The sequence below is a fragment of the Delphinapterus leucas genome, chromosome X, assembly GCF_059928025.1.
Source record: "Delphinapterus leucas isolate spDelLeu-1000000601 "Yukka" chromosome X, BTC_Dleu_Yukka2, whole genome shotgun sequence".
Taxonomy (NCBI): Eukaryota; Metazoa; Chordata; class Mammalia; order Artiodactyla; family Monodontidae; genus Delphinapterus; species Delphinapterus leucas.
The window spans coordinates 30430510-30444693 of NC_143150.1; the positions used below are offsets into that span (position 1 = coordinate 30430510).

The 14184-nt window shown below is 42.2% G+C and overlaps 1 protein-coding gene across 1 annotated transcript in view; it reads left to right on the forward strand.

Moving 5' to 3' along the window:
* Window positions 1–13357, forward strand: part of KIAA1210 (KIAA1210 ortholog) — a gene marked incomplete at its 5' end in the record, with an annotated part of 34051 nt that extends 20694 nt beyond the window's left edge. The window contains 5 exon segments of the mRNA XM_089904895.1: window positions 3428–3707; window positions 5680–8336; window positions 9283–9633; window positions 11088–11190; window positions 12640–13357. Of these exon segments, the coding sequence (XP_089761021.1) occupies window positions 3428–3707; window positions 5680–8336; window positions 9283–9633; window positions 11088–11190; window positions 12640–12821 (3573 nt within the window).
* Window positions 13358–14184: the final 827 nt, after the last annotated feature.

Here is a 14184-nt window from a genome sequence, read left to right on the forward strand (position 1 = left end):
ACTGATTCAATCTCTTTACTTGTTATAGGCATATTCAGATTTTCTATTTCTTTTTGATTCAATTCTGGTAATTTGGATGTGTCTAGGAATTTATCCATTTCATCTAGGCTATCTATACAGTTATTCATAGTACTGTCTTATAATCTTTTTTATTTCTATAAGGTCAGTAGTAATTGTTCCCTTTCATTCTTATTTTAGTAATTTGTATCTTGTCTCTTTTTTTCTTAATCAATCTAGCCAAAGATTTGTCAGTTTTGTTTTACTTTTCAAGGAACCAACTTTTGGTTTCATTGATTTTCCGTATTGTTTTTCTGTTCCCTATTTCATTACCTCTGCTTTAATCTTTGTTATTTCCTTCCTTTTGCTAGCTTTGGGTTTAGTTTTATCTTTCTAGTTCCTTAAGGTGGAGAGTTAGGTTATTGATTTGAGAACTTTCTTCTTTTTTAACAAGCATATACAGCTATAAATTTCTAAGGACTGCTTTTGCTGTATCACATAAGTTTTGTTATGTTGTGTTTTAGCATTAATTCATGTCAAAGTATTTTCTAACTTTCCTTTTGATTTCTTCTTTGACCCATTTGTTGCTTAAGGGTGTGTTGTTTAATTTCTACCTATTTGTGAATTTTCCAGTCTTCCTTCTGTTATTGATTTCTAGTTTTGTTCTGTTGTGGTCAGAGAAGAGACTTTGCATGATTTCAATCTTTTAACATTTATTAAGATTTATTTTGTGGCCTAGCATATGGTCTATACAGGAGAATGTTCCCTGTGTATTTCAGAAGAATATGTATTATGCTCTCGTTGAATGGAATGTTCTGTATATATCTGTTAGGCTTACTTGGTTTATAGTATTGTTTCAAGTCCTCTATTTCCTTATTGCTCTTCTGTCTAACTATTTATTCATTATTGAAAGTGGGATACTGAAGTCTCTATTATTGTATAACTGTCCATTTCTCCCTTCAATTCTGTCAATTTCTGCTTCATGTATTTAGGAGTGGGTCAGTTGTTTGGTGTGTATACATTTATGATTGTTCTATCTTCCTGATGGATTGACCCTTTTATCAACGTATAATGTCCATCTTTGTCTCCTATAACAATTTTGACCTGAAGTCTGTTTTGTTTGATGTTAGTGTAGCCACCTGACCTCTCTCTTGGCTACCATTTGCTTGGAAGCCCTTTAATCATCCGTTCACTTTCAACTTATTTGTGTCTTTGGATCTAAAGCGAGTCTCTTGTAGATAGCATGTAAATGGATCATGTTTTTAAAATTCATCTTGCCAATTTCTGCCTTTTAATTGGAGAGTTTAATTCATTTACATTCATAGCAATTACTGATAAGGAAGGACTTCTTCTGTTTTGCTCTTTTTTCCCCTATATATCTTACATCTTTTTTGTACCTCAGTTCTTCCATTACTACCTTATTTTGGATTTAATTAATTTTTTTCAGTGTACTGTTTTCATTCCCTTCTCTATATATTTTTAAATTACTTTCTTAGTGGTTACCTTGGGGATTACAATTAAGAAAATTAACATTTTAAGACATGTAATTTTCTCTTTCTATTAATTTGAGTAAGCTAACTATGTATTTTATAGGTTAATGAATAGAGTTAAATTATTTATAGTCAATATTTCCTAACATCAATCTAAACATTTGTCCTGCTTTAATGTCATAAACTCTCTATTAGTAAATTGAAGAATTGAGTCAGGTTGTTATAGGTTAAATCTTGGGCTTGCAGGCAGAAAGTCTAATCTTTGGTGGTGCAGTTAAACCCTTACCATCCCTAGGCATGAGAGTTTCTCAGCTATTTCTGCCATCCTCCCTCGTTTATTAATTCACTAGGGTGACTACAAGGGGGGCAGGTGGCAGCAACAGTAGCAGGACCACACTGTATCCAGTGTAATAGGTCATGTTCATTATTCATCCAAATCATCAAGAAAAGTTGGACTGTATTCCCTGATCCCTATTTAGGAAGATAGGGAAGGAATGCCTTTGAAAAAGATGTTTACTAAAAGCTAAGAATTAAAAGATGTTGGTATTTTAAAGGATGTGTCAGTTAGCTGGAAGATTCACTTTGGTGAACCTTTAGTCTCAGTAACTCTGGACTATAAGTAAAGGGCTGTAAATCAGAGCTGGAAAAGATGAAAAGATTTCATAGTTAAAAGCATTTTACAGGTAAGGACAGTAAAGTACAAATAGATGCCCAGGGTCAAACACTCTGGTAGTGGCAGAGCTAAGACCAGAACCCAGTCTTTTGACTTCCAGCCCAGTACCCTTTTCACCCCATCATGTTGCCCCTAGCTTAAACATTACAGTTTAGCTTTAAAAGGAAAACAAAGTATAAGTTGAAAGAACAGTTGGTAGGGTGGCCAGCCTAGGAGGGCGTTCTGGTGGCCCTGAGAGAATCTCCTTGGTTTGGTGTCAAGCAGAGGCTGATCAATTACTCTGCACTAAATCCTGTATGTGCATGATCACCTGGAAACCTCACCACAAACCTGGAAGACAGGGAATGTTGGCTAAGGGAAACTTAGTGTGACTCTTCTTTCTGACTTTCTTCCTTCTGCCTAATTGAGGAAAGGCCTGGGTAGCGCTCTCTAACAAGGCCAGGACATCTACTTCTTCCTCGTGACTCTCTCCCTGACACATGGATGAATACAAAAGAGTCCAGGAACATTTATGACACAGAGGCTGCTGCCACTGGCTCCCTGCTTTGGAATCTCTTAGGTCTGCAAGTCCCACAGGAGGTTTCCCCTTATCCTTAATTTATAGATGCGGACAGAGATTTAGAAAATAATTTGCCCAAGTTCACACAGAGAGTAAATGATGGAGCAAAGATCTGAATCCAGGTCTATCTGACCTCATTCACTCAAAAGTAAATAATTTTGAGCTGTGTCTGTTTACATAGGCACTTCGAGTAGGAGCATAAAGAGTTGTATGTTTGCCTTTAGATGTATATCACAAAGGCTTACACAAAGCTAATTTCAGACACTGTTCAGTGCAGTGCAACTCTGACATTTCCAAAGCTACACTGTCATTATCTGAAAACCTTGATTATACTAAACCAGTTTCACCCCCTTCAGTGTGAGGGCTGAGCCCTTCGTCTTTTTCTCTCTTCCTTCCTAACCAAACCCCAATCCTTTTTCTTCTTTTGAGTTAGAAAGATATAATTCATGCTTTCACTAAATCCCCTGAAAAGAAGCCAAACGGGACTTGAATGTGGCTCCCAGGTCTGGTGAAGCAAGTTTAAGAATTCCAGTGTTGCCAAGAGTATGATTGTTGTCAGGCCCAGCAACCCCATTTTAAGATTTATGGCCTTGCAGTGTGGGTCAGTGGTTTCTGGGGTGTTTTCTAGAGTTCCCTGCAGCATATCACTCAGAGATCAGAAACCTCAAATCTAGGTGAACCACTTCTAATAGGTAAAATGATCACCAGGTTATGGACGCCATTGGAAATAATTTCCATTGTGAATTGTATTATTATGCTTCCAACAGAGCCATTTGGATAGTAAGGACTTTTTTCCTGATGCTTTTTTCTTCAGCAACCATTCAGGGGTGGGTTCAGAGCACTTAAGTTTGATTCAAGCTCTTTCTTTCCCTCTTTTAGGCAAAACCAAAGCAGGCGAAGCCACGCCTTCCACTGGCTTCTGAAGGAGAGAAAAGCACAACCGAATGGAAAGAAGCTGACCAAAAGAAGCCGAAAAAAGACAGTACAGGTTGGCACATCTTCACCCTCACCCAGAAACATGTCCTCAAGCTTAATGGCATGGTGCTATGTGACAGGAACCCAGGCCTGCTGTTGTGGTCCTCAGAGAGCTTTCAGTTTAAGATGCATACTAATGTGGTCCAAGTTTATCCATCTAAACTGCCCAATTAATACAGTTGCCACTTGTGTGAGATTTAGGTAAAGGGCCATACCTGGATTCCTATTGTACCTAAATGAATTTCCAACCAGAGAGGTGTTTTATGTTTGTTTGTAAGTGTGTTTAATTCTATGTCTAATGTACATGCTGAGTTCCTCAGTGAGCCCAGATATCTGAGGGCAGCCAGTGATTTCCCCTTCAGCATTCCCCCTCAGCAACAGAACCAGACAGTAATAACAGAACTGGTGAAAAAGACCCTGGTTTTTTAAAGTTGCTTTTCTCTTCCAGTAGAGAGAAAAGGTCTTGTGTTAACGGTGAGACCAGTTCCCATATCCATGGGCAAAGAGGGCTTGGGAAGCTGCAGACAGATGTCCTTGGCAGCCAACACCCATCAAATCCCCAAACAACAAATACCACTGGAATGAAAATCTGTGTGTGTGTCTGTGTGTGTGTGTGTGTGTGTGTGTGTGTGTGTGTGTGTATGTTAGCTCCAGCTGATGGCAATCTAATTTCAAGCAATACTTGATAAACCAAAATTCCTGTTCCACAAATTAAGTCAAACAGCTCTTTCATATTTTTTCCACAAAGGATTTCACATGTGGGTTCATAGGCAGGATATCCCTAAATACGTTTCCCCATGAAAAGTAACAAAACCACAAAACTCTTCTGCATAACAACAACAAAACAAGAAATTAAATGAGTAATTTACTTTCTTTTTATCCTCTTTTCATATTTATTTATTTATTCATTCATTTATTTAATTTATTTATTTTTGCAGTATGCTGGCCTCTCACTGTTGTGGCCTCTCCCGTTGCAGAGCACAGGCTCCGGACGCCCAGGTTCAGCGGCCATGGCTCACAGGCCCAGCAGCTCCGCGGCATGTGGGATCTTCCCGGACCGGGCCACGAACCCGCATCCCCTGCATCGGCAGGCGGACTCTCAACAACTGCGCCACCAGGGAAGCCTTCATATTTATTTTTAATAGCTGTCACTTTTACACACAGAGGATAATACTTATTCAGTGTCCATGGGGGCAGATACTTTGGTTTTCCATGTCATGGGAGTGGTTTGGGGTACAGCACCCCATGCTCAACACTGTATGCTGGATGTGAAACCACTAGATGGAGCTAGGGACCAGTGGGTGATGAGGGAGGTGAGGCCCCCGAGGGCCCTCCCACCTGGGGATTAAAATAAGTTCCTTATAAAGGTACTAGAGAGGAGAGGAGCAGTCTGTAGAACTGCTGCCTTGTGCTCGACCTGAAGCCTGTGGACCGATGCAGTTGTTAAGGCTTTCCAAGAGTGGCTTTGCATGTATATTACATCAGATTATTTTAATAAAGAGAGTTGAAAGAAGAAATGGGGGGCCATAATCCTACCTTCCAGATAACCCCTGTTGACACCTTTCTAAAAAATAAAGCAATACCTGCACATTATATAAAAATTAAGTAGAAAATAGAAATACTAAGTAGGAAGTAGAATTTCCCTTCACCCTGCCCCAGTCAGTTTCCTAAAAGGTAATCGTTGTTACAAGTTCAAAAATTGCCTTTTGCTGTGTCTCACATCTAATGGTGGAACAGAGTATTGATATAATGGTGATGTGCCAACCTTGGAATCAGTTCATAAAACCGGATTTCACTTTGATTTAAAAATTTCCCACCACAGAAGGCTAATAGTGACCAAGTTGTTCTCTGTGTTCTGAATAGCTACTTCTCCATGCTAGGGAATTCAATAGCAAATAGGTACCCATTGGGCCAGGGAGGAGTATTCTTATCTTACAGAATCAAAAGTACACATCTTTCTTTTTCCTTACTTCTATTTGGTACAGGTGCCTCAGGCTGGAAACAGAGAAACAAAACTGGGATTTATGAACAGAAGACAAGAGATCAGGCTGCAAACAGAGATGCCGCTGAGAGCCAGGGCTACCCATTTCCAGCGGCATACAGAAGACAGTGTGGAAGGAGAGGCTCAAGTACTTCAGAAACAAGTGAGCATGAATCCAAAGGAAGAAGCTTTAAAGCATCCAGTCGAGCACTTGGCCTAGGTAATGGAGCTTGGTTCCCACCTGCCAGTAAGACTGCCAGGGATTTCCGTTCCTGGAACCTGCTCTTGGAGAAGCAAGTCATGGGGCAGTCCCCGACGGCACGAACAGAAAGCGCTACTCCTCAGGAGCTGCTTTCAGATAAAGATGACATGAAAAGGAGAAATGCCGGTATAGATTTTGAACGCAGAAAAGCACCAGCATCACAGCCCATACCTGAAGACATGGAAGAGTCCATGGTTAGTGGTCTGTCACCATCCCGTGAAGATGGGGCTTCTGGAGCCGAGAAGACAGAAGCCGGAGCCGCTCTTTTACCCGTGGTGGGAAGCCCTTCTACAACCCGAGATATTTTCTCAGTGGCACTGGAGGGTCAGGTGTTTATGGATCCTTCTGATAGCCAGTCAGAAGAGGAAGAAGCGTCCAGCTTTGATTTGAAAAATGTCCAATTTAAAATGAAGTCAGCTCAAGATACCTACAAAGAAAAGTCTCCTGGAAGCGTTCTCCAGGCCTTTACCGCTTCAGCAAGCACTTCAGATAGCTTGCTGAGAGCTTTGGTAGAGGGAGGTATTTCTGCAGAGAGGCTGCCTCCCAGAAGCCTTTCCCCATCCTCGTGGGAGCTGAAAGCTGAAGCCATTGCCTCAGAGGGTACTTCAGAGTCTGACAGTGGTTCTGAGCAGCAACTGGCTCTTGGATATCTTTTCCAGCCCTCCAAGAAGCACAAAAATGAACAAGAAGTCTTCCCAGAATCAGAAAGTTCAGCTGCGGAAGTGAGCGGTCCTGAGCAGCAGCAGGCTCCTAGGCGGTGGGCTCCTAGATATTCTTCCCGTGCCTTGGGGAAGCCAGAAGTGGAAGCCGTCTTTTCGTGTTACGAGAGTGCTTCCAAAGAGGGGAGTGGCTTTGGGCAGCAGCGGGCTCCCAGGCACTCTCTCCAGCCTTTGAGGAAGTCCAAAGATGGCCAAGAAGTCTTTGCAGAATCCGGTTTTGTTGTGCAAATGACCGGTTCTGACGAGCAGCTGGCTCCCAGATGCGCTTCCCAGACTTCGGGGAGGCCCAAAGACCAAAAAGAAGTCTCCTGGGCTTCAAAGAACGTACCTGGGGTGTGGGGTGCTTCTGTGCAGCAGGTGCCTCCCAGGCACCCTTTCCAGTCCTGGGTGGGCCCTACATCCGAGCAACAAGCCTCTGCAGGTCCAGAGAGCACTGCTGCGGAGTGGGGCATTTCCATGGAGCCGCGGCCTCCCAGAGTGACTTCTCAGGCCCGGAGGAGACCAGTAGTGAAACAACCAATCTCTGCAGGTCCAGAGAGTGTCGACATTGAAGGGGATGCTTCTACCAAGCTGCTGCCTTCCAAACATTCCCGGGCCACTGTGAGACCTAAACTCCAGCAAATGTCGAGTTATGAGGGTGCTGCTGTTGAGGTGGGCATTCCTGGGAGGTCACTGCCTCCCAAATATCCTGCCCAGTGGGTTAACAAGTTTAAAGTTGAGGAAATGTCCTCACGTCTAGAGAGCATGGCAGTTGAAGAAGGCATATCTAAGGAATCGGTGCTTCCCAATCGTCTTTTCCAGTTGTTCATGAAGTTTATGGTACAGCATATCTTTTCAGAGCTCCCTTCTACTGAGGAGGGAATCCACGTGGATCCTCTGTCTTCAAATCAACCTTCCAAATCCTTGTCGAGGCCTAAAGTCGAGCACCAAGTTTTCTCAGGCTACGAGGGGACCGATACTGAGGGAGGCATTTTTTTGAAGCAGCTGCCTGCGAAAAGCCCTTCACCGTGCTTGGGGAGGCCTGAAGGCCTGCAGGAAGTCTTCTCACATTCAGAGAGCACTCCTGTAAAGTGCAGTAGTTCTAAAGAGCAGCTGCCTTGCAGACACCCTGGCCAAGCCGAAGATGAGGCTGAATTTCAGCCACAGACTTTCTCAACAGGCCCAGTGAGTGCAACTGTGGAGTGGAGAGGCTCGGAGGAGCACCTGCCTCCCAGACACCCTTTTCAGTCTCCTGCAGCCCCTGAACACCAGCAACAGGTTTTTTCAAGTCCCATGAGAGCTGCTGCTGAGGGAAGCATGTTGGAGAGCGATCCTAGCTGCTGGTCCCTACCGAGAGACCCAGCTTCTGCAAACAAAACCAAGAAACACAGCCAAGGCTCTGAAGACCTCAGTAAGAACGTCCCGATTCCTGCTACCAAAACTGTGAAGTTCACCGATGCTCCCGTCTGGCAAACATCCACTTCTTGGGGCACCTACTCTAAGGAGGAAGTTCTTGAGAGTGGTGATCAAGGTAACAGACATTCAAATTTATACACCAATCGGGCTGTTGTTGAAAACATTTTTGGAGTCCAACTGAGAAAAACCTCTTCCTCACAGAAGTATAAGGGTGAGAAAAGAGATTTTACCAAGCTTCCTTCTGTTTCCCAAAGGGGTCCCCTCTGGACATTTGTCCACATTCTGTAATGGACACATAACCATCTCCCCAGCCCCCTTTCCCCGTGCACCTTACATGTAGATGGGAGTTTATGCTTTTCTCAAAATACCGTTACGTGGATGGCCTCCTCAGCACCATGTAGATTTTGAAAGCCGGCTCATTAACAGAGCACTATGTTCAGACCCTCAGCTTGAAATCTTAATTTAGTGTAAATGTTTGTGCTTCCACAGCTTCTTAACTCACCTGAAATGTCTAAGAATCCAGAGCTAGGTGATTTTTTGAGCATTTATGGCTCTCAAAGCCCTTGTACCTTCAGACTCATCATCACACAGTCTTGTACGTGCCTATAACCGTATCCATTTAACCACACATTTGCATTAGAGACCACGAAGTAACAAATGCAATAAGATTTTCCTTGGAGTTAGAGAAATGACATCAGTGACCTAAGCGTCTGGCCTCCTAGGAATTTTCCCAGCCCACCTGGCAACCATCGTCCTGCCCTGAAATGGGGATAGGAAGAGGGATGGACAAGGGAGGCAAAGGGACCAGTAAGAGGATGGTTTGCAAACTTTGAAGTACAGCTTCTTATCTACTCAAGGAACTCCTGCCTTGCCAAGTTGTGGGGAGGGCACAAAAGAAGGGGACCCTTCTCTATATGTTATCTTTTTATTTTCATTTGGCAGTTAACAAGGATCCCCATTTGGGACATTATTGTGGGTAGGTCCCAGCCAGTCTCAAGACCCTGCCTGCCTCACTTTATTTATTTATTTTAAAAATAAATTTATTTATTTAATTTATTTATTTTTGGCTGCGTTGGGGGGTCCTCGTTGCGGTGCGCGGGCTTATCACTGCGGTGGCTTCTCTTGTTGCGGAGCACGGGCTCTAGGCGCATGGGCTTCAGTAGTTGTGGTTCGCGGGCTCTAGAGCACAGACTTCAGTAGTTGTGGCACGTGGGCTTCAGTTGTTGTGGCTCACGAGCTCTGGAGCACAGGCTCAGTAGTTGTGGCGCATGGGCTTAGTTGCTCCGCGGCATGTGGGATCTTCCCAGACCAGGGCTCAAACCCGTGTCCCCTGCATTGGCAGGCGGATTCTCAACCACTGCGCCACCAGGGAAGCCCCTGCCTCACTTTAGTTCTAACTTCTTTCATTCCTTTCTCAGGAAAAGCCCCTGGTCGACAGTCAGATCATGCCACCTCAGAGCCAGCTTGGATAACCATGATAAACCAGAGGCAGGGGAGTCTCCAGGCCAACATTCCTGTGAAAGAGCCAGAAACCAAGAATAGAGCTGGAGCCAAGGCTGAGACTAAGGAGCCTAGATATGGGGTAGGACCTGGAACAGCCCACAAAACACTCCAAAAGGGTGCTGGAGCCAACTGATTAAGCTTACATTGGGAACTTTCCCAGACGTGCAGCTCCCCAGCTCTTTGGATGTATTAGGCAAGGGAAGGGAACTCTTTGGGGGAAAAGACTTGCTTTGTACTCATAGAAATGTGCTCCACTTTATGTTCTTAAAGCATTTGTGAAAAGTAATGAATACGATAAGATTCTGTAAATCAAATCCTGTCCTAAATATTCTAGAGCAGGATTCCATGAAATTGGTTGAGAAATAAGTAGTTATTAAAAATCCCCAAAGGTCACCACTGGGGTGAGAGTTGAGTAACTATTCTTACAGATATTTTAGGCCTATAAATATGTATATGTATTTAAGAAAATATAAATGGAATTAAACTATACATATTATTTTTCACTTATTTTATTTCTGGGCACCTTTCCATATCAGTACATAATGATTTAACTTCATGTAAATAAAGGTAGTGTTTGGTGTTTGGGTTTCCATATATTGATTTGGTTTGGTCTGGCATCTCCCTGTAGGTTAAAAGAGGAGTTATGTGATGAACTAGGCTAATGGTACCACACGTGGATCAGGCATGCTGGGATGATGTCTTGCTTCCAATGTCCCATTTTCAATGTCTTTGGAAGTTTTAGAATGAGAACCCCTCTTGTCAAAACTACATAAAACTGACTCAAGAAAACTCAATGAAATTTACATATCGAGATGTCTAAGTTCCTATACTTTTTTAGGTGCTTACTGAATTTGTTGTGGGATCATGTGAAAATCTGTTTAACTCTTTGCTTTAAAGATCTTTTCATTTCATTATTAGTATTTTTAAGGGAGCAGGGTCATACAGGGGGCAAAGTCCACCTTGGTTAAAGCTTTGTCAGAGGGAAATACACTAGGGTATATGAACTAATTAATTTAGACCAGTTGTGGAGAGGTTAATTTGAAAAGCTTAAACTGTACAATTTTGAAAAGACCTATTGTTATATCACTTTGTAATGCAAGGAGCGCACATCAGATGTAAATAGGTTTTGTTCCATAGAAATCTATGGAACTCAAGTCAGTTAACTGATAAGATTTGTTTGTGACCACTGCACTTCTGTTAGCTTTCTGTTAAGTGCTGGTAAAGTCCTAGAGAAAACGTTGTTGTCAAGTTACATAATTCTCTTGTTAACCTGTTTACACTGTTTGTATGATTAGACAGCCTTTTCTCCCAGCTCAGAAAGGTGATAAAGTTGAGCCAGCTTAGATTTTGTGAACCTAAATTCTGAACCAAGGTGCTTTCTGTGCTGTTTCTTTCCTTATCTCTCTCTTTCCTTTTGATTAATGTTGAACTTATAATACCCAGGTCAGGACTTGCACCTTGTGATCTGAATAAGTAATTTGCTGTTTTCATGTCAGGACTTACAAGCTTTCTGTTTTCATTTTTGTATTAAAGAGAACTGGCCTTGCAGATGAAAACCAACAGAGGAGGGTTTTCACTTCTGATGTCAACAGACAGGAGAAGATGGCACCGAAGCCACCGAAGTCTACCAAAGCAGGTAAAAAACACACCCCAGCCCCCCACTCCCAAAATAGCCCTGGCAGAGGTTGTGAAACTTTTGCAATTTCAGACAATACATGTCTCTTCCCCCAAATCAGCTTATGATTCTCTCATGCTTCTTCCATTAGATACAGATATTAGCTTGTTTTAGGAAAATCCAATTATTATGACTACTATAAGTCAGTCCAATGTATAATTTTCAGAGGGTCTTCCAGTCTTTTACCCCATCGAGGAAGCTGTATCGGAACAAAATTGTGATCACTCACTAGAACTTTCCTGTGGCTGGTATTCAAGAGGAAGGAACCAAGCCACTTTCTAGTCCATAGCAAAACGGTATTTTCTCACCTTCTACATTCCCAGGGAAACTGTGGAAAGTAATCCACTATAAATGCCCAATGGTATTGAATTGTTCTTTAACTATTTAAAAGGCTTGTTTCAGCCCCTCTGTATTCTGAGCAGAGGTATGAGAGGCGGGGAAATGTTGAAAGCTGAAACAAACACTGTGCTGTGATAGAATAGAATGGGGTCTCATCAGTAGAGTCATGTGCCGGGGGATTTTTTTTTCAGAAGGAGCAGGGGGAGGGGAGGACAGATTTATATTGAGTCATCTTTGTTCTCTGCCTCAGTCCGCCTCATGAAGAAATTAAACTAGGAGTTAGGAACCCACCATCTGGCCATGATACAGCAGCACTTGACCTGCTTATAGCTGTGAATAGTCTCATGGGCACAGTAATCCAACTCTCACTGTGCATTAGGATCACCTGATGTACTTTTTAAAAATTACAGATGGCCCTGGATCCATTGCTAGAGATTCTAATTCAATTAGTTCAGGAAGTAGCATGTGCATTTGTATTTTTAAAAAGAGCCCTAGGGGGTTCTAATGTGTGGCCAGGGTTGAGAACCACTGGTTGAGTCTAAGCCACTAAGTCAATCAACCGTAAAGCAGGATGAGGGAAGGAGTAGAACTGGGGAATAGTGAAGTAGGCTGCTAGGTAGGAGTAGTTGATATAATGTTATTTAGCATATAGACTTTTACTGGGTGTATCTACTGAGTCATCAACAATCATTTCATACAGCATAGTGGATTGGCAAAACAAAAACAATATCACCTAATATGAAATTTTAAAAACTGAACAGATACCATACAACATGTTTCCTCTCTGATCTCAGTTCAAAGGTGTAAGACGATCCAATAATAACCACCCAGAGATTGGCATTTATAGCTGTAGGCATTTTCTCTCAGGCCTTCCCATGTCAGGCCCCTGTGGCTCTAGCCATATTGATGTTACCCTTTTCACATACCACCCTATGGCATTGCCCATGCACTGACTTTTAGAAGCCAGAGGAAACCTGAAAGGAGGAAAATTTTTACTGCATCCCATAAACATACTTCAGTATCTCTGGGGCTTCTTAACTGCTTGTGTGTTATTTGCTATGGTTCCAGTAGGATTTGAAGATGAGAAGATATTTCAAGTACCTTCTACGGAAAAAGAAACCAGAAGGTCTTCAACTCTCCCAGCCACGCTACAACAGCCGGCTGAGCCGGCTGAGCCAGCTGAGCCAGTCTGGTTCTCCCTGGCCAAGAAGAAAGCCAAAGCATGGAGCCGTGTAGCAAAAACCATGCAATAAATAGCTCCTGGGTGGAGTATCAGCATTTTAAATGATAATTGCCAATAGCTGTATTAATGTCACGTAGTGAATTATTTACTGTAACCATTTTTATTACACATAAGAGCCTTAAAAGGGGAATTAAAGCTAATAATTATTTGAATGAAACAGATGCCATGAATGCCTAACCTTCAGTACAGTCACTGCCAGCATCTGAAAACCCAGCTTTTCCTCTATAAAAACTATGTAAAATGTAAAACAGAAAGATAGATCAATGGAACAGGATAGAAAGCCCAGAGATAAACCCAAGCACATATGGTCACCTCATCTTTGATAAAGGAGCCAGGAATGCACAGTGGAGAAAGGACAGCCTCTTCAATAAGTGGTGCTGGGAAAACTGGACAGGTACATGTAAAAGTATGAGATTAGAACAATCCCTAACACCATACACAAAAATAAGCTCAAAATGGATTAAAGACCTAAATGTAAGGCCAGAAACTATCAAACTCTTAGAGGAAAACATAGGCAGAACACTCTATGACATAAATCACAGCAAGATCCTTTTTGACCCACCTCCTAGGGAAATGGAAATAAAAACAAAAATAAACAAATGGGACCTAATGAAACTTCAAAGCTTTTGCACAGCGAAGGAAACCATAAACAAGACCAAAAGACAACCCTCAGAATGGGAGAAAATATTTGCAAATGAAGCCACTGACAAAGGATTAATCTCCAAAATTTATAAGCAGCTCATGCAGCTCAATAACAACAACAAAAAAACAACCCAATCCAAAAATGGGCAGAAGACCTAAATAGACATTTCTCCAAAGAAGATATACAGATTGCCAACAAACACGTGAAAGAATGCTCAACATCATTAATCATTAGGGAAATGCAAATCAAAACTACAATGAGATATCATCTCACACCAGTCAGAATGGCCATCATCAAAAAATCTAGAAACAATAAATGCTGGAGAGGGTGTGGAGAAAAGGGAACACTCTTGCACTGTTGGTGGGAATGTAAATTGATACAGCCACTATGGAGAACAGTATGGAGGTTCCTAAACAACTACAAATAGAAGTACCATATGACCCAGCAATCCCACTCCTGGGCATATACCCTGAGAAAACCATAATACAAAAAGAGTCATGTACCAAAATGTTCATTGCAGCTGTATTTACAATAGCCCGGAGATGGAAACAACCTAAGTGTCCATCATCGGATGAATGGATAAAGAAGATGTGGCACATATATACAATGGAATATTACTCAGCCATAAAAAGAAACGAAATTGAGCTATTTGTAATGAGGTGGATGGACCTAGAGTCTGTCATACAGAGTGAAGTAAGTCAGAAAGAGAAAGACAAATACCGTATGCTAA